Genomic DNA, 23,724 nt, shown 5'->3' with positions numbered 1-23,724 from the left:
AATAAAGACTGCTGGGAACAGAAGTTACGTCATTTCCATATAAAGCCCCAGTTAAATTATATTTATGAGTAGTCCTGGGCACCACGCTGTTGGAAGGAGATACTGGTCTTGAACAAAGCATAGGCATTTACTATAATTATATCTACACTTAAAAGAAGTTTTTTTGAGCAAAAAATTGCCTGTATTGAAAATAAAATGTTTGAGAGTTCAGCTTCTATGGGAAGAGAAACACTGAACCTGAAATTGTATTTGATTGTAGGTAAAATCTCATAGTTTCTTATAGTATAGGAAGAGGCCATTTGGCCTTTCAAGTCTAAATTGCCTCTAGGAGTGATCCCATCAGCCGCTTTCCCCAACTTATTTCCTTGTAACATTTACTCTCACCCCTGATTCTCTTACCAATTACTTACACTAAGGGGTAATTTGGAGTAGCCAATTAACAGAGCAACCAGAAGGTCCTTGGCATGTGGGAAGAAACCAGAACACCCATGTGGTTACAGGGAAAATGTACCATGTGGTTATAGAAAAAAACATGTGGTTATTTGAAACACTGCAGTACGATTACACTCTCTCACTGGATGATAGGCAGTGATTCTTGTTCCCATCAGGAGCACATGTTAATATTTCAAGGTTACAGTGCATATTGAATACTCTTCTTGGGTACAGATTTCCCATTTGTGAGAAGCAACTAGCACAATGCTCTCTTAAATTTTCCAAAATTATAAACATTCCTCCATCTTTATTATTTATCAATTGCTGATAGTGATACAGTAGAAAAAGGTTATTTCCACATCGTAGTTCTATCCTAAAATATACTGTATATACACTGGAAGTAGGGTCCTCGGCATTCACCATGTAGGACTGAATTAGAAACATGAGACAGATCTTGAAATTTGCTTTAGCGTGAGAAAGATATTAGCCTCCAAAATTTCTAGAAAATAGTTTTAAAAAGGTAAAATCTTCTAGCATTTTTGCGACCTCCTCTTTACCATGTTCTGAGTGCATGTATGAGATTCTGTTTCAAACCAATTGATAGGTTAGCCCCATAGCATCTTATGTGCCCTCTACTGATTTTTGAAATTGGGTTGTCAGGTTCACGTTGTCTATACAGGAGTGGCCACCTTGATAGCAAAGAGAGAGGAAGATGGTGATGAATAATATACTGTAGACTGCATTCCCAAACAGTTCTACAGCACAGTGGCTGTACAAATCCAAAAAATGCAGGTGTGTGTGCGAAATCCTAAGCATTTATATGGATTAAATAATAAATAGCTAATTATGCATAACGTAGGAAAAACATGGAGACCTTGGGGTCAATGGGGACAATTTCCTCATTGAAAATGTTTGTTGTTTAATCTATTTTGTTCATTTGTCTTCTGGAGGAAAACATGTACTACATTCCTTTAATATGACATTAATGGGCAGCAACATGCTCACCCTCAAGCAGAAATTTCCCTTTACTGAGCATGAAAATATCAAAAGTTAATAACATGGCTTGGCCTATTTAACAGAAAAAGAACACATGTATTTTCATTTCTTTTATTTTGAACTGCAGTACAAACGAAATCTCTGGGAACATTTTGAAAATAATTTCAATCACTAATTCACAGTATGGCTTGACTTACTGCTTTCAAACCTTTGGAATTAATGTTCCACAGTAACAAAGAAAAATGACCACGTTTATGAAAAAAAAAGCATTTCATTATCTATTTGGAAGAACTGAAATGTAGGATCCACTTGAAAATGTCATAAATTTGTTCTGTCTTCCAAAATATTTCTGGTGCAAGATTGTAGCTGGATGAAATCGGTTCTGGGAAGTAACACATTCCAGATTCAAAGCAGACAGCACATCCTATTTTTGTTTACTGAAAACAAACTTTCTCTGCAGTTTAATGAAATGAGCAGCAGTTGAAACAACTTTTCTTAACTGTCTTAAACAATTGAACTCCAGAATAAAATGAACCGGGTCAGGTCACAGATCTCTCAGTGGGTGAGCATCTGGGGGACAGTGACCACCGCTCCCTGGCCTCTAGCATTATCATGGAAAAGGATAGAATCAAAAGGACAGGAAAATTTTTAATTGGGGAAAGGCAAATTATGAGGCTACAAGGCTAGAACTTGTGGGTGTGAATTGGGATGATGTTTTTGCAGGGAAATGTACGATGGACATGTGGTCGATGTTTAGAGATCTCTTGCGGGATGTTAGGGATAAATTTGTCCCGGTGAGGAAGATAAAGAATGGTAGGGTGAAGGAACCATGGGTGACAAGTGAGGTGGAAAATCTAGTCAGGATGAAGAAGGCAGCATACATGAGGTTTAGGAAGCAAGGATCAGATGGGTCTATTGAGGAATATAGGGAAGCAAGAAAGGAGCTTAAGAAGGGGCTGAGAAGAGCAAGAAGGGGGCATGAGAAGGCCTTGGCGAGTAGGGTAAAGGAAAACCCCAAGGCATTCTTCAATTATGTGAAGAAAAAAAGGATGACAGGAGTGAAGGTAGGACCGATCAGAGATAAAGGTGGGAAGATGTGCCTGGAGGCTGTGGAAGTGAGCGAGGTCCTCAATGAATACTTCTCTTCAGTATTCACCAATGAGAGGGAACTTGATGATGGTGAGGACAATATGAGTGAGGTTGATGTTCTGGAGCATGCTGATATTAAGGGAGAGGAGGTGTTGGAGTTGTTAAAATACATTAGGACAGATAAGTCCCCGGGGCCTGACGGAATATTCCCCCGGCTGCTCCACAAGGCGAGAGAAGAGATTGCTAAGCCTCTGGCTAGGATCTTTATGTCCTCGTTGTCCACGGGAATGGTGCCGGAGGATTGGAGGGAGGCGAATGTTGTTCCCTTGTTCAAAAAAGGTAGTAGGGATAGTCTGGGTAATTATAGACCAGTGAGCCTTACGTCTGTGGTGGGAAAGCTGTTGGAAAAGATTCTTAGAGATAGGATCTATAGGCATTTAGAGAATCATGGTCTGATCAGGGACAGTCAGCATGGCTTTGTGAAGGGCAGATCGTGTCTAACAAGCCTGATACAGTTCTTTGAGGAGGTGACCAGGCATATAGATGAGGGTAGTGCAGTGGATGTGATCTATATGGATTTTAGTAAGGCATTTGACAAGGTTCCACATGGTAGGCTTATTCAGAAAGTTAGAAGGCATGGGATCCAGAGAAGTTTGGCCAGGTGGATTCAGAATTGGCTTGCCTGCAGAAGGCAGAGGGTGGTGGTGGAGGGAGTACATTCAGATTGGAGGATTGTGACTAGTGGTGTCCCACAAGGATCTGTTCTGGGACCTCTACTTTTCGTGATTTTTATTAACGACCTGAATGTGGGGGTAGAAGGGTGGGTTAGCAAGTTTGCAGACAACACAAAGGTTGGTGGTGTTGTATATAGTGTAGGGGATTGTCAAAGATTGCAGAGAGACATTGATAGGATGCAGAAGTGGGCTGAGAAGTGGCAGATGGAGTTCAACCCGGAGAAGTGTGAGGTGGTACACTTTGGAAGGACAAACTCCAAGGCAGAGTACAAAGTAAATGGCAGGATACTTGGTAGTGTGGAGGAGCAGAGGAATCTGGGGGTACATGTCCACAGATCCCTGAAAGTTGCCTCACAGGTGGATAGGGTAGTTAAGAAAGCTTATGGGGTGTTAGCTTTCATAAGTCGAGGGATAGAGTTTAAGAGTCGCAATGTAATGATGCAGCTTTATAAAACTCTGGTTAGGCCACACTTGGGAGTACTGTGTCCAGTTCTGGTCACCTCACTATAGGAAGGATGTGGAAGCATTGGAAAGGGTACAGAGGAGATTTACCAGGATACTGCCTGGTTTAGAAAGTATGCATTATGATCAGAGATTAAGGGAGCTAGGGCTTTACTCTTTGGAGAGAAGGAGGATGAGAGGAGACATGATAGAGGTGTACAAGATAATAAGAGGAATAGATAGAGTGGATAGACAGCGCCTCTTCCCCAGGGCACCACTTCTCAATACAAGAGGACATGGCTTTAAGGTAAGGGGTGGGAAGTTTAAGGGGGATATTAGAGGAAGGTTTTTTACTCAGAGAGTAGTTGGCGCGTGGAATGCACTGCCTGAGTCAGTGGTGGAGGCAGATACACTAGTGAAGTTTAAGAGACTACTGGACAGGTATATGGAGGGATTTAAGGTGGGGGCTTATATGGGAGGCAGGGTTTGAGGGTCGGCACAACATTGTGGGCCGAAGGGCCTGTACTGTGCTGTACTATTCTGTGTTCTATGTTCTATGTTCTAAAATGAAATTTAATTTTAAAATATCACATTGAAAATAATTTTCTTTCCTATAAAGTGTTTTATGTTCACATACAGCACCTCATATATCTCTTGACTGTTGATTGAACATTTACAGTAGATGGTGATAAGGTGAATAAGGTGGTTGAAGGAATAGGTGCTGAGGGCAGAAAACCTTATGAGAACTGGTACTTACTTTAAGGGACATTTGATGAGACATTAAGCTGACGACATAAAGTTCAATCTTTTGGAAGGTTGAGGGTGATGATAATGTTGTGCATTTGCAAGAATATAAGCTGTAGCAGTCTTGATCGCTTACAGCTAATAAATCTGCAGAGGACAGCCATGAGAGAATTTGAATAAGTCAAGCTATTATACCATGGATCTGAATACTGTAAACCTCATCGTCACAGAACGTGAATGCAGGGTCCATTTCACAATGGCAGTGAAAGCCAGTCAAGTTCTTATGCACAAACAAATAACTTCATTTGACAAAACATAAACTGCTTTCCATCACTTATTTGTACATTTAAGGATAGATTTTAGTAATTTACTTCTATTTAATTTAATGAATGAGGAGGCAATTATAAATAATACAAAGGATTTCAAACAACAATATAATGCAAAGATTTGTCTAGAAATCCATCCCTGCTGGAAGGCAATCAACATGCAATACAGTATTCACCACACACTGTATGCTGCTCCAAATTCATACCTTTGACTTCAATAAAGCTGAATTTTAGAGTACAATAAGCCAAGGATTCAATAGAATGTGGACACAAAAGACTGCAGACACTGGAATACGGAACAAAAAGTAACTTGGATTGCAGCAAGAAATATCTGTGGACTCAAAGGGGTGGTCAATGGTTTTGGCTGAAACTCTTCAATAAGACTGCGAGAGATCCAATATCCAACCTTCCCTCAAATTCACCTGGTCTAGTTCTTACATTTTTTCCTCCTTTTTCCCAGATCTCTTTATCTTCATCTCGGTGAACAATCCACTATACATTTATGGACTCCTTCAGCTAACTCAACTACACGTCTTCTCGTCCTGTCTCCTGTAAAGGTGCCAACCGTTTCTCACAATTTCTCCATCTTAGCTGCATTTGTTCTCAAGATGAAGATTTCTGCTCTAGGACTTCTGAAATGTCTTCCTTCGTCAGAAAATGAGGCTTTCCTGCTGCCATAGACAATGGAACTCTTAAACTTATTTCCACCATTTCCCACATTTGCTCTCACCACCTCCTCTCCCTAGACAGAATAGAGATAGAGTTCCTCTGGTCCTCAGTATTCACCCCATGAGCCTCTGAAGTCTGTATATCATTTTTTACCATTTTTGTCAGTTCCAACAGAATCATGCTACTAACCATATCTTCCTCTTCTACACTCCCATCCATTTTCTACCTTCCCAGAGACCACTATCTGCATGACTCACTGGTCCACTCACACTTCCCACTCACCTTCCCCCAACCACTAGCATTTTTTGCTGACATTACAGGAGGCTCAACACTTGTCCCTGCATCTTCTCCCTCAACATGATCCGGGGGCCTAAACAGCCATTCCAGGTGAGCCAGAGTTTTCTGTGTACCTCTATCAATCTGAAATATCAAGTGCTGTTCTTGAGTAAAGTTGACAGCAGAGGCTTTGACATGTATTTAGTGCCAAGGATCAAAGACAATATTTTCCTACTTTGAATCTAATAAAAGGAGCAACACCTCATATTCCATTTGGGTAGCCTGCAATTCTCCCCACAAATGCTGCTCAAACCACTGAGTTCCTCCAGCAGGTTGTTCATTGCTCTAGATTCCAGCATCTGTAGTCTCTCGTGCAGCCACTCTCTCTGTGTTCCTTGATCTACCCTAACCCTCTCCCCCTTTGCTCACCTTTTCCATTCCACCCTGCTCTCCAGTTACCTTGATTCTACTCTTTGCCCCATCTAATTTCATCTGCCTATCAGCCATAAACCTATCCAACTTAGATTCTTCTCCCCCAGTTTACCTTTCCTATCCACTCCTTCATTTGATTCCATACACCATGTGTCCCATATCTGGTTCTACCTATCACTTTCCAGCCTCTGTCTCTGCCTCACCTCACCTGTCTCCGTCTGCCAATATTTTCTCTTAACTGTTGTTATTTTTTTCCTATTACCCAGCAGTCTTCATCTCAAACAGCCCCCTACGTCTGGTCTGAAGGCCCACATCCCCAGCTCATTTGATTTCACCTATAATCTACCAACCCTTATTTCACCCCATCTTCTCACCTCCAAGATACTGGCTATCTTCCTACCAGAAACTCAGTCCTGATCCAGTGTCTCAACTCAAAACATTGACCATTCTTTTGCCTTCACAGATCCTGATCTGCTGAGTTCCTCCAGCAGTTTGGTTTTTGAATCAATCTGTTCTTCATCTATCATTTTGCTTGATCCCAAAGATTATCCTATTATCCTGAAGATCAATTCCACCATTAAAATGGACGGAGGTATGTTTAATTTGGCTACATCCATAAAAATCAGTCTGGTAAAATCACCTATGAAATTCAAATAAAATAAGAAATGCAGTCAGTGGAAGTCTGAAATGAAAACAGAAAATGCTGAGAAAAGTCAGGATGTTTCTTCCTTTGTCAATTCTGATAAAAGGTATTTGATCTGAAACATTAATTTCTTATTTTCCATAAATGCTGCCAGACCTGCTCAGGTTTTACAACATTGTTTATTTTTAATTAAAATACACTTTCCAATGATTTTTCAGCAATCTTTCTGAGTCAATATGTTTCCCTTTCCTTCTTTACATATGTAGATGTATCTAGACTGCTATTTTAGCCAAGGGTCCATAAACAGTTACAACACATCTATCCATATTTTCAAGACTACAATACTTGCCTTTGCTCCTGTCCTCACAATTCCTATCCCAGTTTAACAATGAAATTATGTCAACTCTGAACAATTTCAAATACACTGTTATTCACCACCCTCCATTAAATCCAACTTTAATCAATCTTAGCTCACCCTGGGTTTCTGTGATTTACTGCTCTGCGGCCCTCACCAAGTCCTCAGTTTCTGCTGAGAATAAACCTGTATGCTTCATCCTTCTCTTCTCCATATCATCAATGACAAACACTTGGTTTCTAAGAATAAGGCCAGATGCCTGATTTCTAAGTATCTTTAAATACCTCGAATCTTATGCCTTTTTGTAAACTACCTTGAAATATTTCTTTCACAGGAAGCTGCTTTATACTTGCAAGTGTTATTATCCCATAATTCACATATAATGATCTCTTTCCTTAAAGTTATTTAATTCAAAAAATTGACCAAGAAATTTGCCTATTTTTTAAATGTGTTTGAAAACATCCAGGCTGCCTCTTTACCTTCTTATTTCTAATTTATCATGGGGTTTGCACTCTTTGGTTGTCATGTTTCTGGCATGAAGAATTAATTTTAGGATATTGTCAGTCCAATCATTTGATAGGCATGAATCTAAATATGTACACCTAACTGAGCTATTTATATCTCTCTGTGTAATAGATTTTGATTAATATGTGAAGTACATTTAATTCCATAAAAGGATTCAGAAACTTTGCTAAGACAAATGCCAAACTTTTGCTTCAGGCTCTTTTCCTTTTTTGTTATTTTGAAACTGTAAAAGATGGCAATAAAAAAAAGCTTTCTTTCTTAAAATATTAAAGAAATGTGTCATCTTTAACTTTATGCCTTTTGGAAATCAGTTCATCTTTTACTCGCTTAGCTATTCACAGTAACAGAAATTTTGACCGGGGTGCCCAAACTTTTGCATGCCACTGTATGTTATCCTTAAGGTATCTACATTTTTAACAAGAGTTCGAGACATTTTTTGATGGGGGAAAATGATGGGTGGTGTGGAAAGAGGATTCTAAATAGTCTTTGAAAAGTATGTAAAGATTTTGTACAGCTTTTCTTGGAGTGCAGTGAACACAGAGTAGAGACTTGGGTGAATGAGGGGTTTTGGTGAGGAGGGTGATTGGTTATTGGGTTTTGTCTTCCTTTCTTTAATTCTTCTGGGGACTTTTGATTGCAGTTGTTTAGTGCTAAAATTGGAGGCTAAGTACTAATAACAAGTGTAGTTGTTTGTATTTAAAGAAGAGAAAGGTCCCCAGTAAGGTGCTCTGAATTATATGAGGTAACTAAAAGATGACAATAGTCATAGTCATACTTAATTGATCCCGGGGGAAATTGGTTTTCGTTACAGTTGCACCATAAATAACAAATAGTAATAATACCATAAATAGTTAAATAGTAATATGTAAATTATGCCAGGAAATAAGTCCAGGACTAGCCTATTGGCTCAGGGTGTCTGACCCTCCAAGGGAGGAGTTGTAAAGTTTGATGGCCACAGGCAGGAATGACTTCCTATGACGCTTTGTGTTGCATCTCGGTTGAATGACTCTCTGGCGGAATGTACTCCTGTGCCCAACCAGTACATTATGTAGTGGATGAGAGACATTGTCCAAGATGGCATGCAACTTGGACAGCATCCTCTTTTCAGACACCACCGTCAGAGAGTCCAGTTCCATCCCCACAACATCACTGGTCTTACGAATGAGTTTGTTGATTCTGTTGGTGTCTGCTACCCTCAGCCTGCTGCCCCAGCACACAACAGCAAACATGATAGCACTGGCCACCACAGACTCATAGAACATCCTCAGCATCGTCCGGCAGATGTTAAAGGACCTTTGTCTCCTCAGGAAATAGAGACAGCTCTGACCCTTCTTGTAGACAGCCTCAGTGTTCTTTGACCAGTCCAGTTTATTGTCAATTCGTATCCCCAGGTATTTGTAATCCTCCACCATGTCCACCCTGACCCCCTGGATGGAAACAGGGGTCACCGGTACCTTAGCTCTCCCCAGGTCCACCACCAGCTCCTTAGTCTTTTTCACATTAAGCTGCAGATAATTCTGCTCACACCATGTGACAAAGTTTCCTACTGTAGCCCTGTACTCAGCCTCATCTCCCTTGCTGATGCATCCAACTATAGCAGAGTCATCAGAAAACTTCTGAAGATGACAAGACTCTGTGCAGTAGTTGAAGTCAGAGGTGTAAATGGTGAAGAGAAAGGGAGACAAGACAGTCTGCTGTGGAGCCCCAGTGCTGCTGATCACTCTGTCAGACACACAGTGTTGCAAGCACACGTACTGTGGTCTGCCAGTCAGGTAATCAAGAATCCACGACACCAGAAAGCATCCACCTGCATCGCTGTCAGCTTCTCCCCCAACAGAGCAGGGCAGATGGTGTTGAACGCACTGGAGAAGTCAAAAGACATGACCCTTACAGTGCTCGCTGGCTTGGCAAGGGTATGGCAAGAAACGTCAGAACAATAGTTATGTTCCTCCTGCATAAAGTAAGAAATCATGAATACTTTCAGTGTCTCTGGTGATCGTGTTGGGAAATATGTCCAGCTGTTCTTCTTAACTGCCCCATAGACCAAACAGATTTAGCAAGCTTGCTGCAGTTTGACCACAGGCAGAAAGCCACTTCCCTCTCAAAGAGACATACCATCTAGGATACTGTGGAGATATGGCCAAATTTGTGGTACCATGGTCGGACCTGCTGGATAATAGGGAGAAAAATAACTAGGCAAACTGCAGTGATAGCTGACTCATAATGAGGCATATCTGTAGCAGTGAATGAAACTCTGAGATGGTACAATACATACTTGAAGTCAAAGATAGAGTTGCCTCAGAGCAGTTGAGGACATTTTGAAATAGGATGGTAATGAGTCAGAGGTAGGTAAAAAGTAGAATGATCACAGTCGAAGCAAGCAGCTGAAGAAAGGAGTGAAGAAATTGGGTATAAAAAGTCTTTTTTTTTAAGCACTGCTCGGGGAGAAGGGTCTGCACTGCGCAGGCGCGTGACGTAGCGCGCCAAGGTTTAAAAATAGAAAATTTCAACGGTTCTTGTTTCAGTCGAAGCAAGCAGCTGAAGAAAGGAGTGAAGAAATCGGGTAGAAAAAGTCGTTTTAAACACTGCTCGGGGAGAAGGGTCTGCATTGCGCAGGCGCGTGATACAGCGCGCCAAGGTTTAAAAGCAGACCACCATATACAGTGGCCATCGTCGGAGGGGACTGAGTCAGAGTGGGATGGCTTTGGCTCAACAGGTTTCGGCGAGAACAGGCAGAGGCTAGGGTAGATTCCGGTAAGTTTTTTTTTTTGTTCAGATAGTTTAGAGTAGAGAGAATGCCAGGCAGGATGTTGGAATGCTCCTCTTGCAGGATGTGGGAAGTCAGGGAGCCCTCCGGTGTCCCTGACAACGACACCTGCAAGAAGTGCATCCAGCTGCAGCTCCTCACAAACCGCGTTAGGGAACTGGAGCAGGAGCTGGATGACCTCCGGATCATTCGGGAGAATGAGGAGATTATAGATAGTAGATACAGGGAGGTAGTTATGCCAAAGGAGCAGAGCACAGAAAACTGGGTCACTGTCAGGCGAGGGAAGAGGAAAGGGCAGGCAGAGCAGGGTTCCCCTGTGGCCATTCCCCTCAACAACAAGTATATCGCATTGGATACTGTTGGGGGGGGGGGATGACTTACCTGGGACAAGCTGCAGTAGCCAGATCTCTGGCACTCAGTCTGGCTCTGCAGTGCAGAAGGGAGGGGGGAGAAAGAGGAGAGCAGTAGTGATAGGGGACTCAATAGTTAGAGGTACAGATAGGAGGTTCTGTGGTCGTGACAGAGAATCCAGGATGGTTTGTTGCCTCCCGGGTGCCAGGGTCAAGGATGTCTCTGATCGATTGCATGACATTCTGAAGTGGGAGGGTGATCAGCCAGATGTCGTGGTGCCCATCGGTACCAATGACATAGCAAGGAAGAGTGAGGAGGTCCTGGAGAGTGAGTATAGAGAGCTTGGTAGGAAATTGAAAAGCAGGACCTCGAGGGTGGTAATCTCAGGATTGCTACCTGTGCTACGTGCCAGTGAGGGTAGGAATAGGATGCTCTGGAGGATGAACAAATGGCTGAGGAACTGGTGTAGGGGGCAGGGTTTCAGATTTCAGGATCATTTGGACCTCTTCTTGGGAAGGTGGGACCTGTACAAGAGAGACGGGTTACACTTGAACCACAGGGTGACCAATATCCTTTCAGGGAGGTTTGTTAGAGCTATTGAGGAGGCTTTAAACTAGATTTGCAGGGGGATGGGATCCAGAGTGCCAGAGCTGACAGTGTGGCTGGGGTGAAAATAAATGATGTTAAAAGTTCAAGCAAATCTGCTAATAGGAAGGTTGTGAGTGGTGGTAAGAATCTTCTGAGGTGTATATATTTCAATGCTAGGAGTATTGCGGGGAAGGCGGATGAGTTGAGGGCGTGGATTGACACATGGAATTATGACGTTATAGCAATTAGTGAAACTTGGCTACAGGAGGGGCAGGACTGGCAGCTTAATATTCCAGGGTTCCGATATTTCAGATGTGATCGAGGCAGAGAATGAAAGGTGGGGGAGTAGCATTGCTTGTTAGGGAAAATATTACAGCAGTGCTCAGGCAGGACAGATTAGAGGGCTTGTCTACTGAGTCCTTATGGGTGGAGCTGAGAAACAGGAAAGGTATGGTCACATTAGTGGGATTGTATTACAGACCACCAAATAGTCAACGAGACTTGGAAGAGCAAATCTGCAGAGAGATAGCAGGCAACTGCAGGAAACATAAAGTTGTGATGGTAGGGGATTTTAATTTTCCATATATTGATTGGGACTGCCATACTGTTAGGGGTCTAGATGGTTTAGAGTTTGTAAAATGTGTTCAGGAAAGTTTTCTAAATCAATATATAGAGGGACCAACTAGAGGGGATGCAATATTGGATCTCCTGTTAGGAAATGAGTTAGGACAAGTGACAGAAGTCTGTGTAGGGGAGCACTTTGGATCCAGTGATCATAACACCATTAGTTTCAATTTGATCATGGACAAGGATAGATCTGGTCCTAGGGTTGACGTTCTGAACTGGAAGAAGGCCAAATTTGAAGAAATGAGAAAGGATCTAAAAAGCATGGATTGGGACAGGTTGTTCTCTGGCAAAGATGTGATCGGTAGGTGGGTAGCCTTCAAAAGAGAAATTTTGAGAGTGCAGAGTTTGTATGTTGCTGTCAGGATTAAAGGCAAAGTGAATAGGAATAAGGAACCTTGGTTCTCAAGGGATATTGCAACTCTGATAAAGAAGAAGAGGGAGTTGTATGAAATGTATAGGAAACAGGGAGTAAATCAGGTGCTTGAGGAGTATAAGAAGTGCAAGAAAATACTTAAGAAAGTAATCAGCAGGGCTAAAAGAAGACATGAGGTTGCCTTGGCAGTCAAAGTGAAGGATAATCCAAAGAGCTTTTACAGGTATATTAAGAGCAAAAGGATTGTAAGGGATAAAATTGGTCCTCTTGAAGATCAGAGTGGTCGGCTATGTGCGGAGCCAAAGGAAATGGGGGAGATCTTAAACAGGTTTTTTGCGTCTGTATTTACTAAGGAAACTGGCATAAAGTCTATGGAATTAAGGGAATCAAGTAGTGAGATCATGGAAACTGTACAGATTGAAAGGGAGGAGGTGCTTGCTGTCTTGAGGAAAATTAAAGTGGATAAATCCCCAGGACCTGACAGGGTGTTCCCTCGGATCTTGAAGGAGACTAGTGTTGAAATTGCGGGGGCCCTGGCAGAAATATGTAAAATGTCGCTGTCTATGGGTGAGGTGCCGGAGGATTGGAGAGTGGCTCATGTTGTCCCGTTGTTTAAAAAAGGATCGAAAAGTAATCCGGGAAATTATAGGCCGGTAAATTTAACATCGGTAGTAGGTAAGTTATTGGAGGGAGTACCAAGAGGCAGAACCTACAAGCATTTGGATAGACAGGGACTTATTAGGGAGAGTCAACATGGCTTTGTGTGTGGTAGGTCATGTTTGACCAATCTATTGGAGTTTTTCGAGGAGGTTACCAGGAAAGTGGATGAAGGGAAGGCAGTGGATATTGTCCATATGGACTTCAGTAAGGCCTTTGACAAAGTCCCCCATGGGAAGTTAGTTAGGAAAATTCAGTCGCCAGGTTTATATGGAGAGGTGGTAAATTGGATTAGACATTGGCTCAATGGAAGAAGTCAAAGAGTGGTAGTAGAGAATTGCTTCTCCGAGTGGAGGCCTGTGACTAGTGGTGTGCCACAGGGATCAGTGCTGGGTCCATTGTTATTTGTCATCTATATCAATGATCTGGATGATAATGTGGTAAATTGGATCAGCAAATTTGCTGATGATACAAAGATTGGAGGTGTAATAGACAGTGAGGAAGGTTTTCAGAGCCTGCAGAGGGACTTGGACCAGCTGGAAAAATGGGCTGAAAAATGGCAGATGGAATTTAATACAGACAAGTGTGAGGTATTGCATGTTGGAAGGACAAACCAAGGTAGAACATACAGGGTTAATGGTAAGGCACTGAGGCATGCAGTAGAACAGAGGGATCTGGGAATACAGATACAAAATTCCCTAAAAATGGCGTCACAGGTAGATAGGGTCATAAAGAGAGCTTTTGGTATCCTGCACGAGGACTCCCAAGTCCCGTTGCATCTCAGAACTTTGAATGCTCTCCCCATTTAAATAGTAGTCTGCAATCATCAACATCTTGCAGCAAAAAACCTCAGTCAGTGACTTTTATAATATCTGCTATAAACAAAATTAAAACCCATCCATTAAATAGCAGAACATTTCACTAGTTATGCCAAGATAATGATGAAGAGTTTGTACGCTTGCTTCTTCACACTGAAATGAGTTGGCTGTCAAAAGGCTGCTCAAAAAGTTTATTTGATCTCTTTGACACTGTGTTGAATTTTTGCTCAAAGTCAACAAGAGCTTGGGAAACAAGATTGAGCTTCTACATGGCGATGTGGCATTCCTAACTGATATGTATGACAACATTCTAAATATGAAACTGCAGGTTGCTAATTTCAATTTAATCCAGGCAAAAAGTGCAGTGTTCACTTTTATCAGAAAATTGGAAATACATAAGCAAAACATTAGGAGTAGAATGTTCTCACGGTTTCCCTGCATGGACAGTATGCATTCTCTTTCACAGAAGGTGATTTTCAAGAGTACTGCTTGCACCTGCAGTCACTGAAGAAGAGTTTTCAGAATCGATTCAAGGATTTGAATGGTCTGGAAATTCCGGACTGGGTAATTAACCCATTTCTTTGAAAGGTGGAGGAACAGGAAGAGAGCTTGCAAGAAGAAATTATTGAAATTCAGAATGATGATGAAGCAAAAATGCTTTTCGAAACTGTCAGCTCTTGTGGTATGTGGCTACGTTGTCATATGAAGATTCCTGGTCTTTGGAAAAGAGCCAAACTGCTCTTCATTGCATTTCCATCTCCTACCTTGTTGATAGAAGCTTCAGTGCAGTGAACCACATACAGAAACAGAAACCGCTTGGGCATTGTTAAGCATAGGACTTAAGATTTTTGCTGTCATATCTTGAACCAGATATTTCAACTCTTGCTAAAAACCATTAAACTCAAGGATCATACTAACATCAAAGCTGCTGTACAGTGCACAGGTACTGTGTTAAAGACAAAAAAATTGAAGCAGAATCATTTTTCTCATGTTAGCATATGATAGACATGTTTTTACACTATGGGGTCGCCAGAGAGTATATTGTGTCTAACAGGGGTGTTGGCAAGTATGCAGGTGCTTTGGGGGGGGGGGGGAAATTGGCATGTATGGAAGTACTTTAGGGGGATGTTGGACTAAAATAATTTGGGAAACACCGGTCTAAGTTAGTGTGTTTCATATTCCAAATACTGTGTGTGAGAGAAAAAAATGCTGTTCAGATCCCTGTTAAATCTTGGACACCCCTCCTTATACCTACGCCCTCTTGTTTTACACCCTTCCACCATGGAAAAAGGTTCCTACTATCTACCTTATCTATCCTCCACATAATTTTGAAATTGTACGGTTAAGAGTCCATATTATAGTACTAGAGAACCGTTCAATAATTTTATAGCAGTGGGGTAGAAGCTAATTGAGAAGTACTTAATTATCTCAAAATACTATACTTCGGGAATGTACCAATTGTTTTACATTCAGTTTTGTTCTTAAAAGGCTCAAGTAACTTGTACATTGGAGTAGATTTTTAACTTGACACGTGTGCAAAACTGCAGCTGTCATTCAGTTTCAGGGCAATGGAAACTCCCTCATTTTCATTACCATTGAATTAAGTTGCTGATTTAATGACTAAGATATGCTCGGAAAATCTCGTTATGTAAGAAAACATTTTATATCATGGATAAATTCAGATAATACTGCAGTGTTGTAAAAGCATTATTTTCTACAAACCAGAAAGTTTGTTCCATTTGGTTTGTATTCTGTTTATTGCTTCAATTGCTATTTTTCTGCTTTGAGATTCCTCAGTATATCATGGTGGGGGAGGGGTCTTCGTTCCTTAAATGAATATTATGGTGTACAAGCCACAAGTCATAAAAAATGCTGATTTCACAAAACATGAAACCCTGAAATTTAACTGTTTCTTATATATTTACACAGTAGGATATAATAATTCTATTACAAAATGGTGACTTATCCATAATTTTATGCTAGGGTTGTTTAGTTGTACATTTGCATGTCTTCTTCTTCAAGATTGCTCTCTGGAAATTAAACTTTCAGCTCCTACTGACTGGAGACAATTTTATCATTAAGCAAAGGGTGAAAACAACCATTTTCAGATGACCACTCACACAACAAAGACAACTTGATCTGGACAACTATTAGAAATCCCCATTTACCAGGACTTAGCTTCCTCCTTGTATAGATCAGTGTTTTTCATTATTTGGCCTATAAGTCTGATCATCCTAAATATAGCCAGATCTAAATAGCTAAACAATGGATTAGAATGGGGTCAGGTGCGCAGATGGAGTGTCATGAGGAATAAGGCTGGTTATGTGTCCAGGAGCAGGTCAAAACATTCCTGAAATCAAGAATTGGAGACCAAGGCGATGGCAGGCAGATTTGGCCAGAGAGTAGGGCATGTAAATCATCCACTTGTCCTCTTGCTCTTGCTCCACCCCACACTCCACCCCCGCCCCTTAATTTTATACTGGCTTCTCCCCTCTTTCTTCCCAGTCCTGATGAAGAGCCTCAATCCAAAACTCAATTTTCCTCCATAGGTGCTGCCTGACTCGCTGAGTTCCTCCAGCATTTTGTGTGTTGCCTCAGATTTCCAGCATTTGCAGTCTTCTCTGTCACCTGTTCTCTTAATCACTAAATATTCAGGAACATATTGGTTTGAACATGGGTGTAGATTAAAACTGCGAAGTTGAGAGTACATTGAGGATGCTGCCTTAAACCACAAACTTCCACATTTCACATTGGATTACGTGCGTGCAACTTCCACTGTAAGTTGTCAATAACCATACTTCAATTGCTAAATTAGAATGATAATGTAACAACACAAATGTAAGCTTACAATCCATGGGTGTTGAGTACCCCGAAGTTTGCTAGCACAAAAAAAGTGAAGGCTCATGATAGTTGGTAAAATTTCAAGAAAATATGCCAATAACTATTGATGACTCAGAAGGTGACACTGTAATGTAGGGGTCAATATGATGCTATTACAGCTTGGAGTTCAGAGTTTAATTCTAATGCTGACTCTAAAGAGTTTGTATGTTCCTCCCCGTGAATGCATGGGTTTCCTTCCACAGTCCAAAGGCATACCGGTTAGTAGGTTAATTGGTTGTTGTAAATTGTTCTCTCATTAGCCAAGGTTCACTGAACTTGGTATGTCTGCTGTTCACCTTAACGGGAACATACTGCTCCTGACCCCTTTTAAAAGTGCCCTATTTGCTAACTGTTCCTTTGCCTTTCAATAGTGTTGCCCAGATAGATCCTTGTCTCATGCCCTCAAAGTTGAGTCTGCTCTAATTAACTTGTGGACCTTCTATCATTTTCCATAATTATTTTAAAACTAAAGAAATTATGATCATTGGATCCAAAGAGCTCCCTAACTATCATTTCAGTTACTTGGCCTGACCTGTTCCCTAAGAGGTCCAATATTGCTACTTCATCAGTAGGTACCTCAATATATTGTGTTAGGAAGCTGTATTGAATGCACCGCACATATTCCATCACATCCAGGCCCATTGAAAATCTCCCACTCACACTACCCTACTATTCTACATGCAACCTTTTGACACAATAGTCAGTTCCTGCTGACGATTGGTGGGGGGGGGGGGGGAGTTGCCTTATAATACAGTCTTAGCAAGATGACTATCCCTTTTTATTTCTAAGTCCTACCCAAATGGCTTTGTTACATGATCATTCAAAAATATCCAAAGCATTGATCAATGGTTTACTCTAAGAGGTATTGTAACATCTCCAGTTCATGTCTGGGAGGAGCTAGACATATGCAAGATCTTTGTTTTACAGATAACACCATGCTTGTTCTGTTGTGAAGTTATAGTTGTAGCAAGTTTCAGTAAGGACATAATTTAAAGAGTTGTTACTGAAACTTCCTATATTTTGTCTGCAACAGGCAATCAGCTGGACGAACACAATGCTTTAAGCAGCATTTATATTTGAATTGAATTGACTTTATTTCTTACATCCTTCACATAATGAGGAGCAAAAATCTTTACATTACGTCTCCATCTGAATGTGCAATGTCCAATTTATAGTAATTTGTAATAAATCAGTCTGATGGCCTGGTGGAAGAAGCTGTCCCGGAGCCTGTTCGTCCCGGCTTTAATACTGTGGTACTGTTTCCCGAATGGTGGCAGCTGGAACAGTTTATGGTTGGGGTGACTCAGGTGTCTAATGATCCTTTGGGCCCTTTTTACACACCTGTTGCTGTAAATGCTCTGAATAGTGGGAAGTTCACATCCATAGATGTGCTGGGCTGTCCACACCACTCTCTGCAGGGTCCTGCAATTGAGGGAAGTTCAGTTCCCATACAGGGCAGTGATACAGCCAGTCAGGATGCTCTCAATTGGGATTCATGCCAAACTTCTTCAACCATCTGAGGTGAAAGAGACGCTGTTGTGCTTTTTTTCACCACACAGCTGGTGTGTACAGACTACGTGAGATCCTCGGTAATGTGGATGCAAGGAACTTAAAGCTGTTCACCCTCTCAACCCCAGATCCATTGATGTCAATAGGAGCTAGCCTGTCTCCATTCCTCCCGTAGTCCACAACCAGCTCCTTTGTTTTTGCGACATTGAGGGCGAGGTTGTTTTCTTGACACCACTGTGTCAGGGTGATGACTTCTCTGTAGGCTGCCTCATTATTATTTGAGATAAGGCAATCATTGTAGTGTCATCTGCAAATTTAATTAGCAGATTGGAGCTGTGGGTAGCGACAGTCATGGGTGTACAAACAGTAAAGGAAGGGGCTTAGGACATAGCCCTGGGGAGCACTTGTGTTAAAAATCAGAGGGGCAAAGGTGAGGGAGCTCACTCTTACCACCTGTTGGCAATCTGACAGTAAGTCTAGGATCCAGCTGCACAAGCAGGGTGAAGACCGAGGTCTCTGAGCTTCTTGTCGAGGCTGGAGGGAATTATGGTGTTGAATGCTGAACTGCAGTCCAAGAACAGCATCCTCATATAAGCATCCCTCTTTTCCAGGTGTGTAAGCCCGGTGCGTAGAGCTATGGCTATTGCATCATCTGTCGATTACTTGTGTTGGTAGGCAAGTTGAAGGGAGTCCAGTGTGGGTGGTAACATACTGTACTGTAGATGTAGTCCTTGACCAGCTTTTCAAGGCATTTGCTTATTACTGAGGTTAGTGTGCCAGGACACTAGCCATTCAGACATGTTACCCTGGTCTTTTTAGATACAGGGACAATGGTGGATGTTTTGAAGCAGGAGGGCACTGTACACTGGGAGAGACAGAGATTATATGAAAAAATATTGATGGTTTGGGTCTAAACCTACTATATACTAGACCTGAAATATTGATAATTCCTTTTCTCCAACAGCTGCTGTTTGGGCCAGTGAGTTTCATCAGCATATTGTTTGTTGCTCTAGATTCTAACACTTGTAGTCTCTCATGTAGCGGACCAGACTATCCAACCTGCCAGCTTTTAACTCTTTTTGACTCACCAATATCACGCCATTCAGTCTTGTGACTCACTGTATCAATGAGCTTCAAAGGAAATTAGAATCTTCCAGCACTTATACTGGCAGGCTCCCTGTACTGCTAGTAATACAGGCAGTGACGAGGACTTTTAGTATACCATGTGTTAAACCGCATAAGGCCACTTCCTGGGTTGAGGGATACCCTAGGAAGATACACCTAGGGGTGGTGGCAGCAGATGATTTTCTGACCAATTCAAGGAAGCCACAAGAATTAAAAAGCTGTATATTATTGGTCTAAATTTGGTATTATGTGAAACTCATCTAGATTATCTCTCAGAAAAGAATAACTAATAAGCAGTTAACTAGCCAGAGTGACTACAATCAATTCTTACTATCTTTTCTTTCAGTTAGTCCTGACGAAGGGGCTCCGCCCAAAATGTCAACTGTACCTCTTCCTATAAATGCTGCCTGGACTGCTGCGTTCACCAGCATTTTTTATGTGTTGCTCACCTAAATGTTTTTTTTATCCTCTTTCCCTCTGATATCTAAAATGCAGCATTTACTAGATGAGCTGATTTGTTTAAATGCATTTTGCCCAATATTCCTAGTTGAGTTGCAGGTAGAATGGTTCATTGAACAACCTTGGTAAATAAACTTCCTGGTAACAGTGGTTCTTCTTCACCTACTCTTGCACTTCTCTTTCACCTCTTGTTTTCTAGCAGCTTGTTTTTAATAGCCCTCTGTTGATCCTTAATTGTGCTGTGCTTTGAAGAATATAACATAAGAAAAAATGATTTCAACAGTAGGACAGTCCTTTATCTCTTGCCCCTGTACTCTTTGTAGATTTATTATTCATTTATCAAGATACAGCATAGAACAGGCCCTTCCAGCCTTTCGTACTGTACCACCCCAATTTAACCCTAGCCTAACCACAGACAATTTACAATGACCACTGCATCTTTGGACTGTGGAAGAAAACCACAGAACATCTGGAGAAAACCCAATGGGGTCACGAGGAGAATATACAAACTCCTTACACACAAAATAATCTGCAGACGCTGGGGTCAAAGCAACACTCAAAACACGCTGGAGGAACTCAGCAGGTCGGGCAGCATCCATGGGAACGATCGGTCGATGTTTCGGGCCGGAACCCTTCATCAGGACTGTAGAGGGAAGGGGCAGAGGCCCTATAAAGAAGGTGCGGGGAGGGTGGGAAGGAGAAGGCTGGTAGGTTCCAGGTGAAAAACCAGTAAGGGGAAAGATAAAGGGGTGGGGGAGGGGAGGCAGGGAGGTGATAGGGAGGAAAGGTGAAGCAGGAATAGGGGAAAACACAATGGGTAGTAGAAGGAGGCGGAACCATGAGGCCTTCTGCCCCTTCCCTCTACAGTCCTGACGAAGGGTTCCGGCCGAAAGGTCGACCGATCTTTTCCATGGACGCTGCCCGACCTTCTGAGTTCCTCCAGTGTGTTGTGAGTGTTGCTACAAACTCCTTACAGACTTCAGCATCCGAAATAAGTATAAAAATATTGGTAGAATTGTAACAAAACTCAGAAGAAACCAACTAGATGTTAACCTGTAAGAAGTTGATCATCTCTTTAAATGCCAATAGTGAGGGCTCTTTTCAACTGTGCAAAGTTGAAAAATGCTTTGAGAAGGAGCAACAACACTCTGATCTACTTACTTTGCATGCTTCCAGAAGGCATTCATTGGTTGTACACAGGCAATTTCACCAATATGGCTTTCCTCACCAAGTTCGTGCAAATGTGGATTTTAACTGTTTGGGCTCGGAGCAGTCAGAATACCCCCCAAAAATTGAATGTTAAAAAGCTGAATTTCATTGCTATTCCATGTATATTGTGTATAATGTATGCTTAAGGCAAATAAGCAAGCATTCTAGAAAATATAACATTTATACAGCTAATATTGTATGCAGTTGAGGTACTTGAGCATTTTCAGTTGCTGTTGGCCAATGAGGTACTGCATCATTTCCAATTTCTGTCAGCAGACAGTGACTGAAGGATATGATATCATAAATGAACCGCCCACCACTCCTAACAGTATTAATATCATTGCTGTAGCTTGTGCACTAACTTCCCTGTTAGTGAGAGCTTGTGCACTGAATGCAACACAGCAATATTTTTAGTAGTTAAAAATCATCAAAATATTTAATAGTCTTTCAGAGCTTTAGAGAAATAATGAGGGCTGCTGCTGCATTTTTCATCCTGAATGCTGGATTAACACTGTGTGTGGAGATTACTCATGGATATAACAAAAGTAGCAGTTTCAAGGATCTAACAGAAAGAAATGGAAATGCAGATTGTTCCATCAAGCTGAAGCCCACAGACTGCGATGAAGGTGAATTCTGTGGTTACCAGGTAAATTTTCCACCGTTTACCCTGAAGCTTCCCAAGGAGACCAAGCTACTTGAAAAGACAGTCAAAGCTGTTAAAAGTCTTACAGCGACAGTAAATAAAATGAAGAAAAGGTGGCAGGAAGAACATCAGGAAAAGCCTACCAAGCATGATAACAAGATAACTGCACTGGAGAATAAAGTAAATGCATTGACAACTTCATTGCAGATTGCCAGAAACCAGATCAGTTGGCTCCGGAGCCGTTTGGAAGAGAGGAGTACAGATTCTGTTTTGCATTACATTCAAAAAGAGCTTTCACGTATTAATGACACTGTGAATACATTGAATAATAACTGTCACACAACTTGTGCAGTCGAAGGCATACCAGCAGGTACGTTAATCAATGCATGAAATATAGAATTAAAAATTTTTAATCCAATTCAAGCAGGTATAATTTTAACCTATCTTTATTCTACTCAAATCCAAAATTAGTTTCAATGATTATTAAAGATTATAAAATGTTGTTTTACATTCCATTCCAAATAGCAGTAAAATTGAAGTCCTAGGATTATACTTCATCATTTAATGAGCCTTTAAATTTATAGCACCTATGCATAGCTTAATCTGTATGAAGATTACACACACAATAAATTGTAAAACTTTTCTAACTAACAAAGAATAAAGGGTAAGATCTCACAACTGCAAGTTCACTTCGGATTATTTATTCTTACCTTATTTAGCAAAACAGCATGGAGTAGGCCCTTCTGGTCTTTTGAGGCACACTGCTCCAGTAATGCCGCACCCCGATTAACCCTAACCTAATTGCGGGACAGTTTACAAATGACCCCAATTAACTGGGATGTCTTTGGACCATGGGAGGAAACCAGAGCACCAGGGGAGTACCCAGGTATTCCACAGGAAGGATGTATAGAGACTCCTCACAGAATGGCACCAGAATTGGCCTCCAAACTCCAGAACGCCCTGGGCTGTAATAGGTTCACGCTAGCCAACATGCTACCATGGCACCTAGACTTTACACTAACTTATTGCCTCTTGAACTAAATCAATAAAGGCAAGCATGCCTCAAGATTTCTTTACAATCCTCTCAACTTGCGTGAGCATTCTCATTTTTGTATAGACCCCAAGGTTACTCTTCACATCAATCCATTTAAGGATCCTGCCATTAACTATGTACTTTTTCTTTTCATTTGTTCTCCCAAAGTACAACATTTCACTCTTGCCTGTATTGAACTCCACTTGCAATTTCATTGCCCACATTTTCTACACCATCCACAATGTCACCATTCAATGCCCTAAGCTGTCCTTCCAGGTTAGGAGAAAATTCACCTGCAAGTCTATTGGAGTCATTAATGCATCTGATACTGTTAGTGCAGCCTACTCTACATCGGTGAAACCTGACATAGATTGGTAGACCACTTCATGAGCTCTACTGCCACCATGAGGCCACTCTCAGGCTGGAGGAGGCAGCCTCCACTCTGATGGCATGAAAATCAATTTCTCTAGCTTCCAGCAATTTCCCCTCCCTCCCTTCCATTCTTTTTCTATTCCCCATCTGGCTCCCCTCTTCTCTTCTCACCTGCCTCTGGTGCCATTGTCCACTGCTCTTTCCTATCAAATTCCTTCTTCTTCAGCCTTTTCTCTCTTCTACCAATCACCGCCCAGCTTCTCATTTCATTCTCACTCTCCCACTCACCCACCTTCCCCCTCAGCTGGTTTCACCTCACCTGCCAGTTTGTACACTACCTTCTTTTTCTGCTACCTTCTCCCTTCCCTTTCAAGTCCTGATGAAGGGTCTTGGCCCAAAATATCGACGGTTTATTCCTCTCCAAAGATGCTGCCTGACCTGCTTAGTTCCTCCAACACTTTGTGTAGGATCATAATTATATGCATCAGTAAATATAGAGTTAAAACATTTTAAAAGATATAAATACCAAGTAGAACAAGATATACTGTACATGTTGCTTTTGCTTTCTTTATATTCTCTTAGCTTCTTACAGTCTTGTTCCAGATTAATTAAATGAAAGGAAACTTAATATTGGAATTTTTAAGCCACAAA

General features: G+C 41.5%; 2 protein-coding genes across 4 annotated transcripts in view; one reads left to right on the top strand and one right to left on the bottom strand.

Annotated features, from left to right (window-relative positions):
- ccdc146 (coiled-coil domain containing 146) overlaps positions 1 to 23,724 on the bottom strand; it is a 125,010-nt gene that overhangs the window by 95,368 nt on the left and 5,918 nt on the right. The gene's annotated exons all lie outside the window — the stretch shown is intronic.
- fgl2a (fibrinogen-like 2a) overlaps positions 21,379 to 23,724 on the top strand; it is a 74,504-nt gene continuing 72,158 nt past the window's right edge. For both annotated transcript variants that reach the window (XM_072241623.1, XM_072241624.1), the window contains exon 1: positions 21,379 to 22,038. In XM_072241623.1, the coding sequence (XP_072097724.1) occupies positions 21,492 to 22,038 (547 nt within the window). In that variant the 5' untranslated portion in view covers positions 21,379 to 21,491. The remainder of the gene's footprint in view (positions 22,039 to 23,724) is intronic.

This window comes from Mobula birostris, chromosome 23 (assembly GCF_030028105.1).
Source record: "Mobula birostris isolate sMobBir1 chromosome 23, sMobBir1.hap1, whole genome shotgun sequence".
In the NCBI taxonomy this organism is placed as follows: Eukaryota; Metazoa; Chordata; class Chondrichthyes; order Myliobatiformes; family Myliobatidae; genus Mobula; species Mobula birostris.
The sequence above is the reverse complement of the archived record's forward strand: the minus strand, read 5'-3'. Positions and strand labels throughout refer to the sequence as shown.